Raw genomic sequence first — 13,454 nt, forward strand, 5'->3', positions numbered from 1 at the left:
TAACCTTAACCCTAACCTCAGTAAGACTATGCCTAAACCTAATCTTAACCCTAACCCTAACCTCAGTAAAACTATGCCTGCCAGGGAGCCAATCAGACAGGTAAGGCGGGTCTAAATCCTGGAGCGTTGGTGGGATCCATAATCAGGCGTCCCCTACTGTGACGCACAAGTTTCCAGCTTGCCCTACTGAAGCGAAATGAAGTGATAGGCTAGCCCTGCGGAACAAGGAAGCGCGCCCGAGATACGAACGCTTCAGAGCCGAAGGAGGCGTCTACCTTTATATGTCTATGGTATTAACTACCCTAGGGGACATGAGGAGAACATGCAAACTCCACACAGAGAGGCCCTTTCGCCAACCCCACCTAGGGTATGGGCGCTGATGGCGCGGAGGAGAGGACACGCCCCCCAGTGGCAATCGAACTCAGGACCTTCTAGCTGTGAGGCGACAGAGCTACTGACTGCACCACCGTGCCCCCTGTTGAGGTATTACCTTGAGTAAGCATACTTAATACATTATGATAAAGTACCACCACTAAATTTGACATGCTAGAAAATATTTGTTTCAAAGAGCTAATACCCAGCCCCTAGCACCAAGGTTTCTTTTGTCAAACTAGGCCTAAAATCCCTAAATTACAATTTAGACATGTAGCAGACACCCTTATAGAGTGCAACTAAGAAAGTGCAAAGTCAGTAAAGGCCTGTCCACACCAAGCACTGTCGTTCACGATGAATAGATTTATAATTAATCAATAACATCGCCCATATAGGCAAAGTGCAGCACTGTACCATTCTGTGACCAGTACCGGATAAAGGAACAAGCCCACGCTACTTAATTATATAGACAGAACAAAAGGCTTGTACAATTGTCCCACAAATATTTATTGGCAGTTTGTCAATGAACAAAAGATGTGGAAGCCAGTATCTGATTCTGCATTCATTAATAAAAAAATGGATAGCGCAATCAACAAAAACATGTCTGCTCTGCAGTATAACAGCAGTAAATTACAGCAATAAAATAACGGTAAAAAATAAGGGTACTAAAAATACAGTACAACTCAAGTTCACTCAAGCAGTTTTTAAAAACTGGTTCTAACCTAGAATCAAGAAGTGCAAACAAAACCCAATCCCCAACCTCAATATATATACTTGGTCTGTGTGTGTGTTTTTTTTAAAGCTCAGTGCATATGAGCCCATTGAGGAGAAATAACTCAGGACAGGTTGCCAAAAAAGTATTATCAGTCCAACCATTCAAGAACAATCAAATGGAATCCATAGAAGTGGGGAAAAAAATAATAAAATGCAACAAAGCATGGTGAGGCAATGCCTTTGAGTACTTGCATATTGTCGCTATCGGTTAGAAACCTTATATCTCCATATTTCATTGTGTTAAATGAATGCCCTATTTTACACAAGAATGTTCAATCTACAAGCTCAGAATGTGTTATACGAACATTGTTTCATCTGGGGCGATGCTATGGCCAAATGGTTTGGGTGCATATCACATTGGCGTAACATGTCAACTAACTTTCCTGTCTCACTATCACTATGGAAATTAGGCAGAAATGCAGAAAGAAAATAATCTAATTTTAAATAAATAAAGTGGTTAAATGTGTCTGAGTTTTATACACATTTAACCAATGATAAAGTAATAAGAGCTTGTGACAAAATAACTACATTGGTTTTCCATTTCCTTAAAAGTAACAGTTTTGGACATAAAAGGTTTCCGCTGGACAGCAGTAATATACACCACAACTGTGTCAGTCTCTGCTTCACATTGAACGCATGCTCATCAATAGCCAGTCAGGCACTTCGGCAAAAACAGCAGCTAACCTAATAGTGATGTCATTAGGTGGGCCAAATTCATGTAGCTTTTCTAGCTCCCACATGGTGCTGGTTCTTGCTCTGGAATGAGATGAGTCATGTCAAGTCCATGATATAGTAATGTAAGGATCTACAGTCTTAAGGGTTGTGCATCCTCAAACACTGTAAAAAGCTCTCATCGACAAAGATGGGTGGAATCCAGTGGAGGGATTGACTACCGGTGTGTCACCGTTGTCTGATCCTACTGTCTCATCGTGGCTTGTGGTCAGTTCTTAAAGGCTCCACAGCGGCTGGCTCGGCAGATGAAGTCTTTGAGCATATTGCCATCTATCTGCCAGAAGGCAGCAGTCTGGGTCACCTCTGTCAAGTGGTTCACACAAAATTTAAAGCAGAAGTCCTCCAGGTCCTACATTTCAACAAGGAAAACAGCAAGAACACAAATAAGAAAGTGGAACTAGAAGCTTTTGTCGTCCTAAAAGCCTTCTTTTTCTTCATCTTGCTATTTAATCTCTAAGTGCTGCTGGTGCTTTTCTGGCAGAATGCAGTTTTTTTTCTACAGCAGCACCACTCATTAATGTCAGTTTCAGAACACAAGTGGCCAATCACAAAAGATAAGGTGTGGGACAAATATTTCAGTTGAATCAATCTTACAAGATGTCTGAGAGATGCCTGTCTTTTTTGTATGTCTTTACGCTGTTGCTCTGCAAGAGCCTTGCCGTCCATGAGAGTCAATGGTAGGTCTTGGTCCAAGATCCACATCGGAGCCATGCCGTTCCCATGTGGATCCCAAGGTCTACTCTACATGATTCGAATTTTGTATTTTTGTATCTGAACTTGTTATTCTGACCATGTTTTTATCCTTTGTATTCTTTGTATGTGGTCCATGTGAGGCATTTTGTAAAGTCGTTCAGAAAATTGCAATATAAATAAAGTACTTTATTAATCACTTAACAGGTAAATAGTTTTGTATCTACTGCATGTATACTGTAGACATCAGATGGCTTCTATTGAATTCCTTGTAAATTTCTACCGGAAAATCGGTAGAGACTAACCTCTGCATCGTAGCGCACAGCCGCCGAGAGCAGAGAGAAGGCATTCTCCACAGTGATCCCCCTCTTAATGATGTGCTGACACAGACGTTTCAGGTGGTTTTCACAATATGACGTGGCCAGGTCCAGCAGGCCTGAGAGCGACAATACAGATGCAGTTACAGGTAGGTAGGTAGTGTGAGTGAAATAAAGTAGGTAGGTAGTGTGAGTGAAATAGTGTGTGAACTTACAGTTCAACCTGTAAGTTTTGCACTTATGGTACTGTAGGTGTGCTTGTGGATCCTTTTTCTAGCTTGAAACTGTTTTGCAATTGTATTATTTATGGTGTTGATTGTAATGAAGTGTTACTGTACGCTCTGTTGTCTTATAATGTATTTTATTGTTCACTGTTCTATGTTTTTTGTGGGGACTGCGGATTATCCTGTGTATTTACTCTACATTACTATGTACTGTTCATTAATATGCTCGGTCCTGTCGAAATAAACAAATAAAGTAAAAGTAAAGTAAGGATAGAAAACCAGCAGTACGGGATGTGTAAGGGACTGACCAATTGCATCCTCAGGAGGCAGTTCCACGTTGTCTGTGTAGAGGAACTCCAGGAAGGAGCGATACACCGGATAAGAGAACTGATCTATCTCGATCACTTCCTTCATGTCTTCATTCCAGTGGGACTGGAACATGGATCTGAAATGCTCACATCTGCAGAGAGGCAGGGGCAAAGAACATTGTTTCACCAAACTGATACATGCCTTTAAAATGTGTAATCTTGCGCCAATCCCATTTTGTCACTGACCCATATCCAGTTATTGGTAACCGGTGTTCTGATCTTTTCCCCATAAATTAAAAAGCGATTAAAACCCTTACCGGATCTTGAGAATTGCTTTGTGGACATAAATGTATTTGCCATCCACACTGAATTTAAGGTCAGCTGTCTCAGGGCTGTCAAACTCTTTCTTCAGTGACTGGGCCACAGTCAGAAAGTCATCATGCTCTGGAGAGAGAACACACATACACACATTGGGCATCATTAATCAGATTTGATCATAAATTGTAAAAAGGTACAAGCTTCCCTTCCTCCAGGTGTACTGGCGCTATGTGGACATGTTTCCACTTTCGCGCCTTATGCTTAACCTCATGTAAATACTGTATCTGCTGGTCTTATGCTATGCATATATATGTGTGTGTATATATCTTGATCTTTTTATGTTCTCTTTATTTACTTCAGACATTCAGACAATGACAAGCCCCAGAGAAAAGCTGTAGCAATGCTATGGACTTCCTTACCCATGGAAAGCAGTCTCCACATAACCGAGGGCGTTGCAAAGCAACCAAATACATCGTCAGTGCAAGTGAAGTGCGTGAGGTGGGGCAGTACGATGGACTGGCCCCTGCACTGGCCCCACATGTATACCTGACCACTCTGTGTCTTAGCAGCTGATGTATGTGTCGAGTGGCAGGCAGCAATCTCCACAATTCTGTCAAGGATATCAGAGGCGAGGTGTCGGTGTTAGGCCTATCACCATCATTACATTTGACTTCTAATTGACGATTAATTGTCATACAAGGAACATTGGAACATAAAAATTAAATTTCTGTTTGGCTTTTAGGCTTTGTAAACAAAGATTGTACAGGGCAGATATGACAACTTAAATACACAAAGAAATGACTGACAATGACCAATACCAATAGTGAATAATGTACTATGCAAAACAAGCCCATATTTAATCATTTCAACAACAAATTGTAATAAAAAAAAATTTAAAGTTCACAACGTGTCAACATGTGAGCTTATAGATCAGCTATTGCCACTATTCATGAAAATGTATGAACATTTTCCAACATGAAAAAGATTGACGATTGATTATGACGATTATCTCAAATAATTGCGATTAGGCGATTATGTAATAATTGTGACAATTGTGTGTTTGGCAGACTGACAATTGCACATGTGTATTGAGGGTGTCTTTCACCTCTCTTTCTCTGTCAGGATTTGCACAGGGCTGAGCTGATTGCTCTTGTTGCCAGTGCCCAGCTGTCCATATGTGTTGGCACCCCATGCAAACAGCAGCCCTTCATCTGTTAGTGCTAGGGAATGCGCGTAACCAGAGACAACCTGGAGCAAAAGAGTACAGGTTAGTCGAGTGCATGTCAACCTATCATTTGACTCACTAAGACATCTTTGAACAAGCCAAAATAAGTCTACTTTAGAACAAAGGAGTGTACATTTACTTCCCCTTGCAATTGCATTCACTCCTTAAACACTTAGGGCTGATTTACTTTTGCTGTACAACAGTGCTGCGTGGCCAAAGTAGCTGATCTTCAAGCTCACGACACATCAGAACAAAGCGTGAGCTTGTCGATCAGCTATTTTCAAAATAATTGCCAAAAATTATGAAAAAACTATGAAACCGTGCTCGGGTTGTGTGTGTGTCCGTCTCTCCGTCTGTGTGCAGTATTGTGTGCACTGCCTGTGTGCAGCCGCACCCCCATGTGACTCACGCTCTCATTGGCTGCTGACAGATCTCAGAGTGCGCTGAAATCCGCCTGCCCCTGGGTGACTAATTACACTCCTCTGAGAGAAATATAGCAGCTAGAGTCAAAAATAACACATCTAAAAGCATCTAGACGAGTTCATCTATTGGGATATCTAAGAATTCCATGTAATTTGTGCATATTTCAGGCCGGATGGCAAGTTGAAAACGCCTTAGTTTGAGGACAGTTTTAGATTTCTTCTTGCTATGTTATTTTCGAACTGCGTTTGCTTCCCGCGTTCGCGCGTCTTACTTGTAGGACCATACTATATCTATTTTGGAGTACCTCCATTCCAGTGTTAATTTAGTCGACTAAGACTAGAGTACGACTAAACAGTTTTCAGATGACTAAAATAGGACAAACTAAATGGTGTGTTATTCAAAATACTAAGACTAAATCAGAATTTGCAGTCAAAATTAACACTGCTCCATTCTCACTAAGCTGCCAGACCACATCTAAGTTACGGTTAGTGTTGTTGGTAGAGGTCAGCCCTTTGCTGATTAACAGATAACAATATGTACTGGCCTCTGAAAGTATGCTGACTTTTGAATTAAATAGCACAGAACATTTAAACAGTGACAGTGTCTCACCTGTTGCACACAAAAACCTTGTAGGGCCACTAGGCGACATGGAGTGAGTTGATTCCCATTATTGCCCAGTCCAAGTTGGCCATTCCCATTATAACCCCAACCATATACCTGGGGAAACAAAATTAAATGATTCCAGTGTTGATAATAACAACAGCCTATCAGCCTTACCACAAACTACCGTAGGTACTAGGTACTCACCTCTCCATTGTCAATCACTGCCAAAGAGGAAGTCTGACCACAGCTGATATGGACTGACACCTTGTTCTGCAGGCAGTTGGCCACTCTCCGAGGTGTGGGCTGGTTAGCTGTGGAGCCAGAGCCCACCTGACCACAGTTATTGTAGCCCCATGCATACACCTGTTAAGAGGGCAGATTAGGAAGAAGAAAACGTTAGTTACAGCATTGGTTCTCAAAGTGGGGTCCGGGGACCCCCAGGGGTCCTTGGGGGGGGGTACCAGTGGGTCCCCAGCAACACGTGTTAATACAGCGTCCCAATCATTTCAACCACTTTAACAATATTTTATTCTTTGGCTATTTTTGAAGAAAAAAAGTGCAAATCTTTGAATTTCTTTGTTCAACTCAAATCTTCGGGGGGGGGGGGGGGCAGCCAAACACATATAATTTTGGGGGTCCTTGACATGAAAAGGTTTGAGAACCACTGCGTTAACAGTATAGAATTCATAACGTTGTTTTCTCTGTTTTGTATAATACATCTACTGTACTGCTACTAATCCAAATATGACAGCTCTACTCCACCTTGTGGCTAAACCGTTCCTATTGATTTTTTGTTCTTAGTTAAAGAAGGTCCTCAGTCCTCACCGCAAACACTGGCCATATAAAGGTGTCTTTGATTATACAGACGGGTGACTTATTAAAGCATGCAATCTAATTAATTAATCGTTATTTTAACCAACCTGGCTTTTGGCTGATTCTGATTTTCTTTCTAGAACTATAATTGGTAGTAAAAAGATTTATATGTTTTTACTGTATCATGTTTCATTTCTTAACTTAATGAAGCTAGCAAATGAAACATTTTAGCCTGTCATTAAATGCAACACATTACTAGGCCCTCAAATTATTATTATTATCAGACAGAAGGCAAGTGACATTTTAATTGGGTCAAATGTACTAAATATTGCCGAATGTTTTGTCTGTTTCAATAAGTATTTCATTTGTTGTTAGTTAACACGCATACAGTTGCTTTAAGACTCATCAAGAGGTCGCAGATTTTATTATGTGTCATCATTGTCATCCCTGTTGGTTTTTCCTTTAATTCGTCACCGGTAAGTAGCTGTGCTCAACCAGAAGAACCAAGTAGTTGGGCTGGAATAGGTGCACATGCAGCAAAAAGGCTTTATCTTTAGTTCATGCTTTATCTTTAGTTCATGCTTTATTGATATAACCAAACTACTACTGCAGTTCCCACGTTTCAGGAGCAGCCTTTATCAAGGTATAAAGCAATAAAAACAACATGCACCTTTCAAGACCAATGTTTTGAGTAACACAGGCTCTTCCTCATACTTCTGTCAGAGGAAGAGCTTCTGAATGAGGAAGAGTATGTGTTACTTGAAAAATCACTTTTTTGTAGATTAAGTATCCTTTCAAAGGGAGCTACTTGGTTTGTGGATTTTTCTGTTTCAATTTTACATGTTATAGCAGTTTACCACATCAGTTACCTTGATAAAGGTTATTGCCTAAATTACTTTTAAGCAAAAACATTTATTTTTGTATTCAACGAGGGTTCGTCATTCTGTTGACAGTGTCGACAGCATTAGAAATGTCTTGCCTTTGTTTTTATCTGTTCAGGTCACTCCACTACTTGCACAATTTGCACAATAAAGGCTTTATAGCACAACTTATTTGTAATATGTGGGGATAAACCAATGTTTCGATTGGGTTTAGGCTCCAATAACGGTCAGTGGGACAAAGCACTGCCTCACAGAACGGGAATCAGAGCAGAGACCAAAGCTGGATTACCTGTTTGGGTTAGGAAGGATTTTAAAGCGGCCCTCTCGTAAATGCTAAGAATTATAATGAGTGAGGTATGTGTTGTTAGGCCACACCACTTGATTCAGATGCATTGCTCTCACCTCTCCCGAGTCAGTCAAAGCCATAGAGTGGTGAGAGCCACAAGCTACCTCTGTGACCCTCTTATTAATCAGGTTGGCTGACACAAGCACAGGAGCCACTCCCTGGTTGGTGGTCCCATTTCCCAACTGGCTGTAGCCATTATGGCCCCATGCCAATAGTTCTCCCTCTGAAACATAAAATGATTGTTTAACTCATTCTTTAGTACTTTTAAACCCATTCTGCATGTTCACAATTTCTCCCAAAAGTACTGTTACCTTCAGTGACCAGCAGGATGTGGGGTCCACTGCCGTAGCTCAAGCTGACAATCTTCCTTCCGCTCAGGAAGTCCAGCTTCTTGGGTACAATGGAGCTCAGGCTGTCCCCCGTTCCCAAGCAGTTACTACAATTCAATCCAAACACATACACCTGTATGTATCGAGATGGGATGAAAGAAATGGTGCGAGAGACATGGGTTATTGATAATCATGTCAAAATGCTGTGACAGCCCCAAAGAAAGCAAGTCCTCTGGATAATAGCTAGGCCACACTCTCATTATTCACAGACTGAGTAGCAGTAAGCAGTGCTAGCAGGCCATTGCACCCCCCTCCCACTATGAAGCAACCCATTACAAACAGTGACCATCACAAAACACTGACCCACATGTAATCCATAAGCCAAACCAGGAAGTCAGAATGAATCTATAAAAGTGAGCAAAACTCAAGTCCCCCCCCCCCCCCCGTTGACATTGAACTCTCACCTCATCGTCGTTAGTGATGTAAATGACTTCATTGGCAGATGTTCCAAACACACAGACCTTCCGTATGGAACAAAGCTCCTGGGGTCCCATCAGGCTGAAGAGGGGCCATTTGGTCAAATCCACCATGATGTCCTGCTCTGAGTTTGCCGTGATGGTTGCAGAGTGGAGGCAGTTCCCTCACATCAAGGGCAAGGCAGGGGAGAGGGGTAGGGGGAGGGAATAGGTAGGCAAACGTGCCAGTATCCCCACAGCTTGTTGGCAAGGATTGGGGTGAGGACAAGATAAAAAATAATGCTTGAAATGCTTATGCCAATACATGATTACTGTTAAACCCAGTACATCAGAGTGAGATGATGATCAAATAACTTGTTATAGTAACTAAGTGTATTATGCTCTTGCTTGATCACTGAGATGAGAACCAATTTCTCAAGCTCAATTTGCTTGGGGAAATCAGCAGTGCATGTTAAGCCTAACGAGTTATTCTGGACTGGTCCATTGTGCAAATGCTAAATGTAAGAAAATTACTGCCAATGTTCTGTATCTTTCCATATTATGGATTACAAATCAAATCAATGATGCACTGACCTCAAATAGGCCCATTTCTACTGACAGCTTGGATAAAATACCTCACATCTCTCTTAAGTAAAGAGATGAGAGCCACGATGCCAGACACTAGACAGCTTGACAGCGTGGAACTTATTCAAAACACACCCTGCTAGGTGGGGTAAAGTAACTAGGTACATTTACTCAAGTACTGTACTTGAACACTTGTACAAAGAATTTTTTTGTATTTTTACTTTAATGGAGTATTTCCAATACTTTTACTTACTACTCCACTACATCTCAGAGGCAAATATTATACTTTTACTCCACTACAATTATTTGAAAACTTTAGTTACTTTGTAGATTTGTATTATTAATTAATACAAAACATACATTAACCACTTCAGCCCCAAGTACATTTCGGCCGTTTGAAAATAGCCGATCTACAAGTTCACACTGCGTTGCAATGCCACGCATTGTGAGCTTGTAGATCTGCTCATTTCAAAAGATTTTTTATACATTTTATTCATTTGAAAAGTTGTGAAATCGGACCTTCTGCATAATGAATACTTTCTACTTTTGGTACTTTAAGTACATGTTGATGCCAACACTTTTGTACTTTTACCCAAGTAAATTTAGAATTCCGGACTTTTACTTGTAACAGAGTATTTCTTACATTACTTAAGTAAAAAAATGTTAGTACTTTTTCCACCACTGCTGCTAGAGTAGATGAGCTGTAACGATTCGACGTTACATAGACACAGTTAGCTGTCAGTCGTCCAGCGTTATCCATTGTTAGAAACGCACTACTCAGCATGGCAAGCGGCCGCGATTGACAGACAGCACAAAGCACAACAATAAAGTAAAAGTAGAGCGCGATACCATTCGTCAAGCTAAGCTAAAAGAGGCTTAAATGCTATCCCCTCCTCCCCTCCTTATTGGTGGCATTTAATGCGTTAGAGAAGACACGATTTAAGATTGAAACAATGACGTAAAATGTTACATTTCTATTTAGATCATCCACCTGCTACGAGATGGGTCCTTCCGTGCTGCTGACAGATGTGATCAACCATAATAGTGTGGCGCCGTGCTGCTGTTGATCTTCTGAGTTCTGACCAGTGTTTGCGGAAGCGGGGAGAACAACCAGCGTTGCCAGATCTTGCGTGCGGTATAAGCAACCCAGATGTTGCAAAACAAGCACCGAAAAGTAGCGACTAAAATAGGCCACATTAAACCCAGCCTGGCTCCAGCCCCCTGAATCACTAGCCTGGAGTGAAACGAAATGAAAATGAAGGCTGGGTGTCAGGCTGACACTCAACCTATATGCATTGACTATTTGAAAATAGCCGATCTACAAGCTCGCAACGCCTCGCGATGCGAAGCGCTGTGAGCTTGTAGATCTGCAATCTTCAAAAAAATCTTGAAATAAAATGTGGAATACTTGGAAGGTTTTTTGAAACATTCTAACAACACAAATGCTCCCTGTCACAAAACATTTATGAAAATACTGCAACAACCCGCCGCAACTATTTTTACAAGCAACTTCACAGAAAAATAAGCCCAAAGTCGCTTATAATAAGCGGACATGGCAACATTGAGAACCACATCAACGTTACCATGTGATCAAAAGACAAGCATAATCGAACCTCTCTTGACCACGCTGGGGGTCCCTCCCCAGGATTTTTTAAAACAGAGTAGATGTAATTTCCCCGGACCCCAGTCTGAGAATCACTGTTCTATTTTATAGTGTGATTACAGGTCAATCACTAAACACCAGGAGAGCTGTGTTGGTAAAGCCAGGTTTTCATATTTTTTCATACATTTTCATGCAAGTATGGACATATGGTGTCAACTGTCAACATGGCAAAAAAGCACTGTCGGTACACCTGGTTTCTGCTGGGAACAGGGTTCGATTCCCTGCAGTGCTGTGCTTACTGTTTCACCTTTGTCCTGTTCTGTATGTTTACATTAAATGTGGCACTCAATTCATTGATTCATAATACCTGAATGCACTTTTTATTATAATATATCAAGCAGATATATCCATGTGATTACCTGTGATTACATCTTTAGCACACACTCCTATGTCATGGTGTATTAGTTGGCACAGTGGATTCATATTTCGATCGATCTGGGATGTTAAAGTTGTGCAAAACTGTGGTCAATGAATTGCCTCTTCAGCCAGATTAAACAGTAGTCACTTATAACAAGCATAGGTATAGGATGTTGCTCTGTTTGATCACTTGGATCTGGGTGTGCATGCTTTCTTTAAAACATGTCCACATTAAGATGAACATTTTAAAGTTTGAATGGGGGTTCTAGGTGTAAGTATGTAGGACTAGTAGCCTGCCAAAGTTTGTACTTTTTGTTTTATAATTCAGCTTACTGTGGACCCCCCTTCGTAGGGGGGGGGGGGTCTCGCCTGCCCTGGGAACGCCACTGTTCCATGAGCTACTGCAGTGCTGCTGTTCAGCCACAGAGAAGAACTCTGCTCTGGTTTTGGGCTCCATGATTATGCAGTGCTGTGAGAGGGTCCTGATGTGACATGATCTGACATCCCCGCAGACAGGGCTGTGACAGGGCCTGATATCCCTGTGACATGATACTGACATCATCTGTATCACTTCAGTATCATGGTCAGTATTATGTCAGTTCCATGTCAATATCATGGTCTGTACCATGTCAGTACCATGTCAGTATCATGGTTAGTCATGGTCAGTAATTGACATTTTGTAATGGGCAAATACAAAAGGTAATTCGTTATGAATTAATGAATTATCCACATGTTGAACATTCAGCAAAAATAGCTGATCTACAGGCTCACAATGCATTGTGATGCCATGTGTTATGAGCTTGTAGATCTGCAATTTTCAGCAAAGATACTTCCTATAGAGTGAAAAGGGGGCCGTATAGCACCCCAGGTTCCCGATCAACTAATTATATAGTGGTTATTGTGTTCAATATTATGCAGCCTTGCATTTGTTACATCTTTCACTAAATGGGAAAGGATAAGTTATCGGAACGAAGTCTGAGATATTGCTAAAATAGGGGGGTGTCATTTACCCACTTGGTTTGGGATTGGAATTGCTGTACTTTCTCCCCAATATCATGGAGATGGGAGTGACTAGTTTCCAGGTGGGCACATAAAGAAATGTGCCCAGATGATAAAAAGAAAAAGGCCTACAGTATCTGATAGCGGTAAAACATATTTGCAAAAATAAATGTCCATTAAAGAGTTTATACTTTGTACTACCTGTTATACTGTAGTTCGGCTAGGAAGAGGAGAGGATATCATTCCTCACACAGTGACAGCAGAATGACCAAAGAAGCAGCAGCAGTGAAACTGCTTTTATTAAGACAGTTTCACACCTTGACCTTGACATGGCTATTGGCTTACAAAAGTAAAGCAAACACACATTGAAAACTTCATGCTGCCCGTATTTAAATAGCCCGACCTTCAGAGTAGTTTGTATAGCTGGGCTGTAGAATAGAAAAAAAGTATGACCTATCACAAAATAAATGTGTGTTAAATTACATGTTTCAATCCGGATGGCATTCAATATGTCAGACCACCCCTGTGTTTGCTGAAAACACACTTTTTGTAACATTTTTCTCAACAATATGATCCATTATTACATTATGAACTGTTATTACATTATGAGCGGCTACATAAGGTTCTCAATGTAACACATCATTACATTATGCAAAAATCTGTTATTACGTTGTGGGCTCATGGTTTTATTGCATTAGGAGCTTATTACATTATGAGCTTTTATTACGTTTAGGTTATTACATTATTAACTGTTATTACATCATGAGCCGTTATTACATTATGAGTTGCTAGAGCCCATTCAACACTTACACATCTAGCCAATCTTCCATCATCATCCCAATAAAAAAAACTACACACAATTCAGAAACCACGCCTCATTTCTGCATGAGTTCATGAAAAATAGTCCAGGATGAAATGAAGAAAATATGGACTTGGAATATATTAAACTGCAACTTCACTGGTGCTTCCTTTTTTCTAATGGATTTCACAAAGAAAGGTTAGCATGTGAGTGGAGAGTTCATAACTTTAAATATATAGTT

At 40.8% G+C, this 13,454-nt stretch overlaps 1 protein-coding gene across 1 annotated transcript; it reads right to left on the reverse strand.

Moving 5' to 3' along the window:
- Positions 1-861: 861 nt before the first annotated feature.
- Positions 862-10,490, reverse strand: LOC308073899 (RCC1 and BTB domain-containing protein 1-like). Its single transcript, XM_080413172.1, has 12 exons — positions 10,387-10,490; positions 8,820-9,070; positions 8,338-8,488; positions 8,083-8,249; positions 6,191-6,349; positions 5,993-6,100; positions 4,841-4,983; positions 4,155-4,345; positions 3,735-3,861; positions 3,418-3,569; positions 2,874-3,004; positions 862-2,227 (listed from the first exon to the last, which is right to left on the reverse strand). Exons 2-12 carry the CDS (start codon positions 8,943-8,945, stop codon positions 2,087-2,089), a joined length of 1,596 nt encoding a protein of 531 aa, XP_080269298.1. The 5' UTR covers positions 8,946-9,070; positions 10,387-10,490; the 3' UTR covers positions 862-2,086.
- Positions 10,491-13,454: the final 2,964 nt, after the last annotated feature.

The sequence above is a fragment of the Gymnoscopelus braueri genome (genome assembly GCF_963280865.1).
Source record: "Gymnoscopelus braueri genome assembly, chromosome: 18".
Lineage (NCBI taxonomy): Eukaryota > Metazoa > Chordata > Actinopteri > Myctophiformes > Myctophidae > Gymnoscopelus > Gymnoscopelus braueri.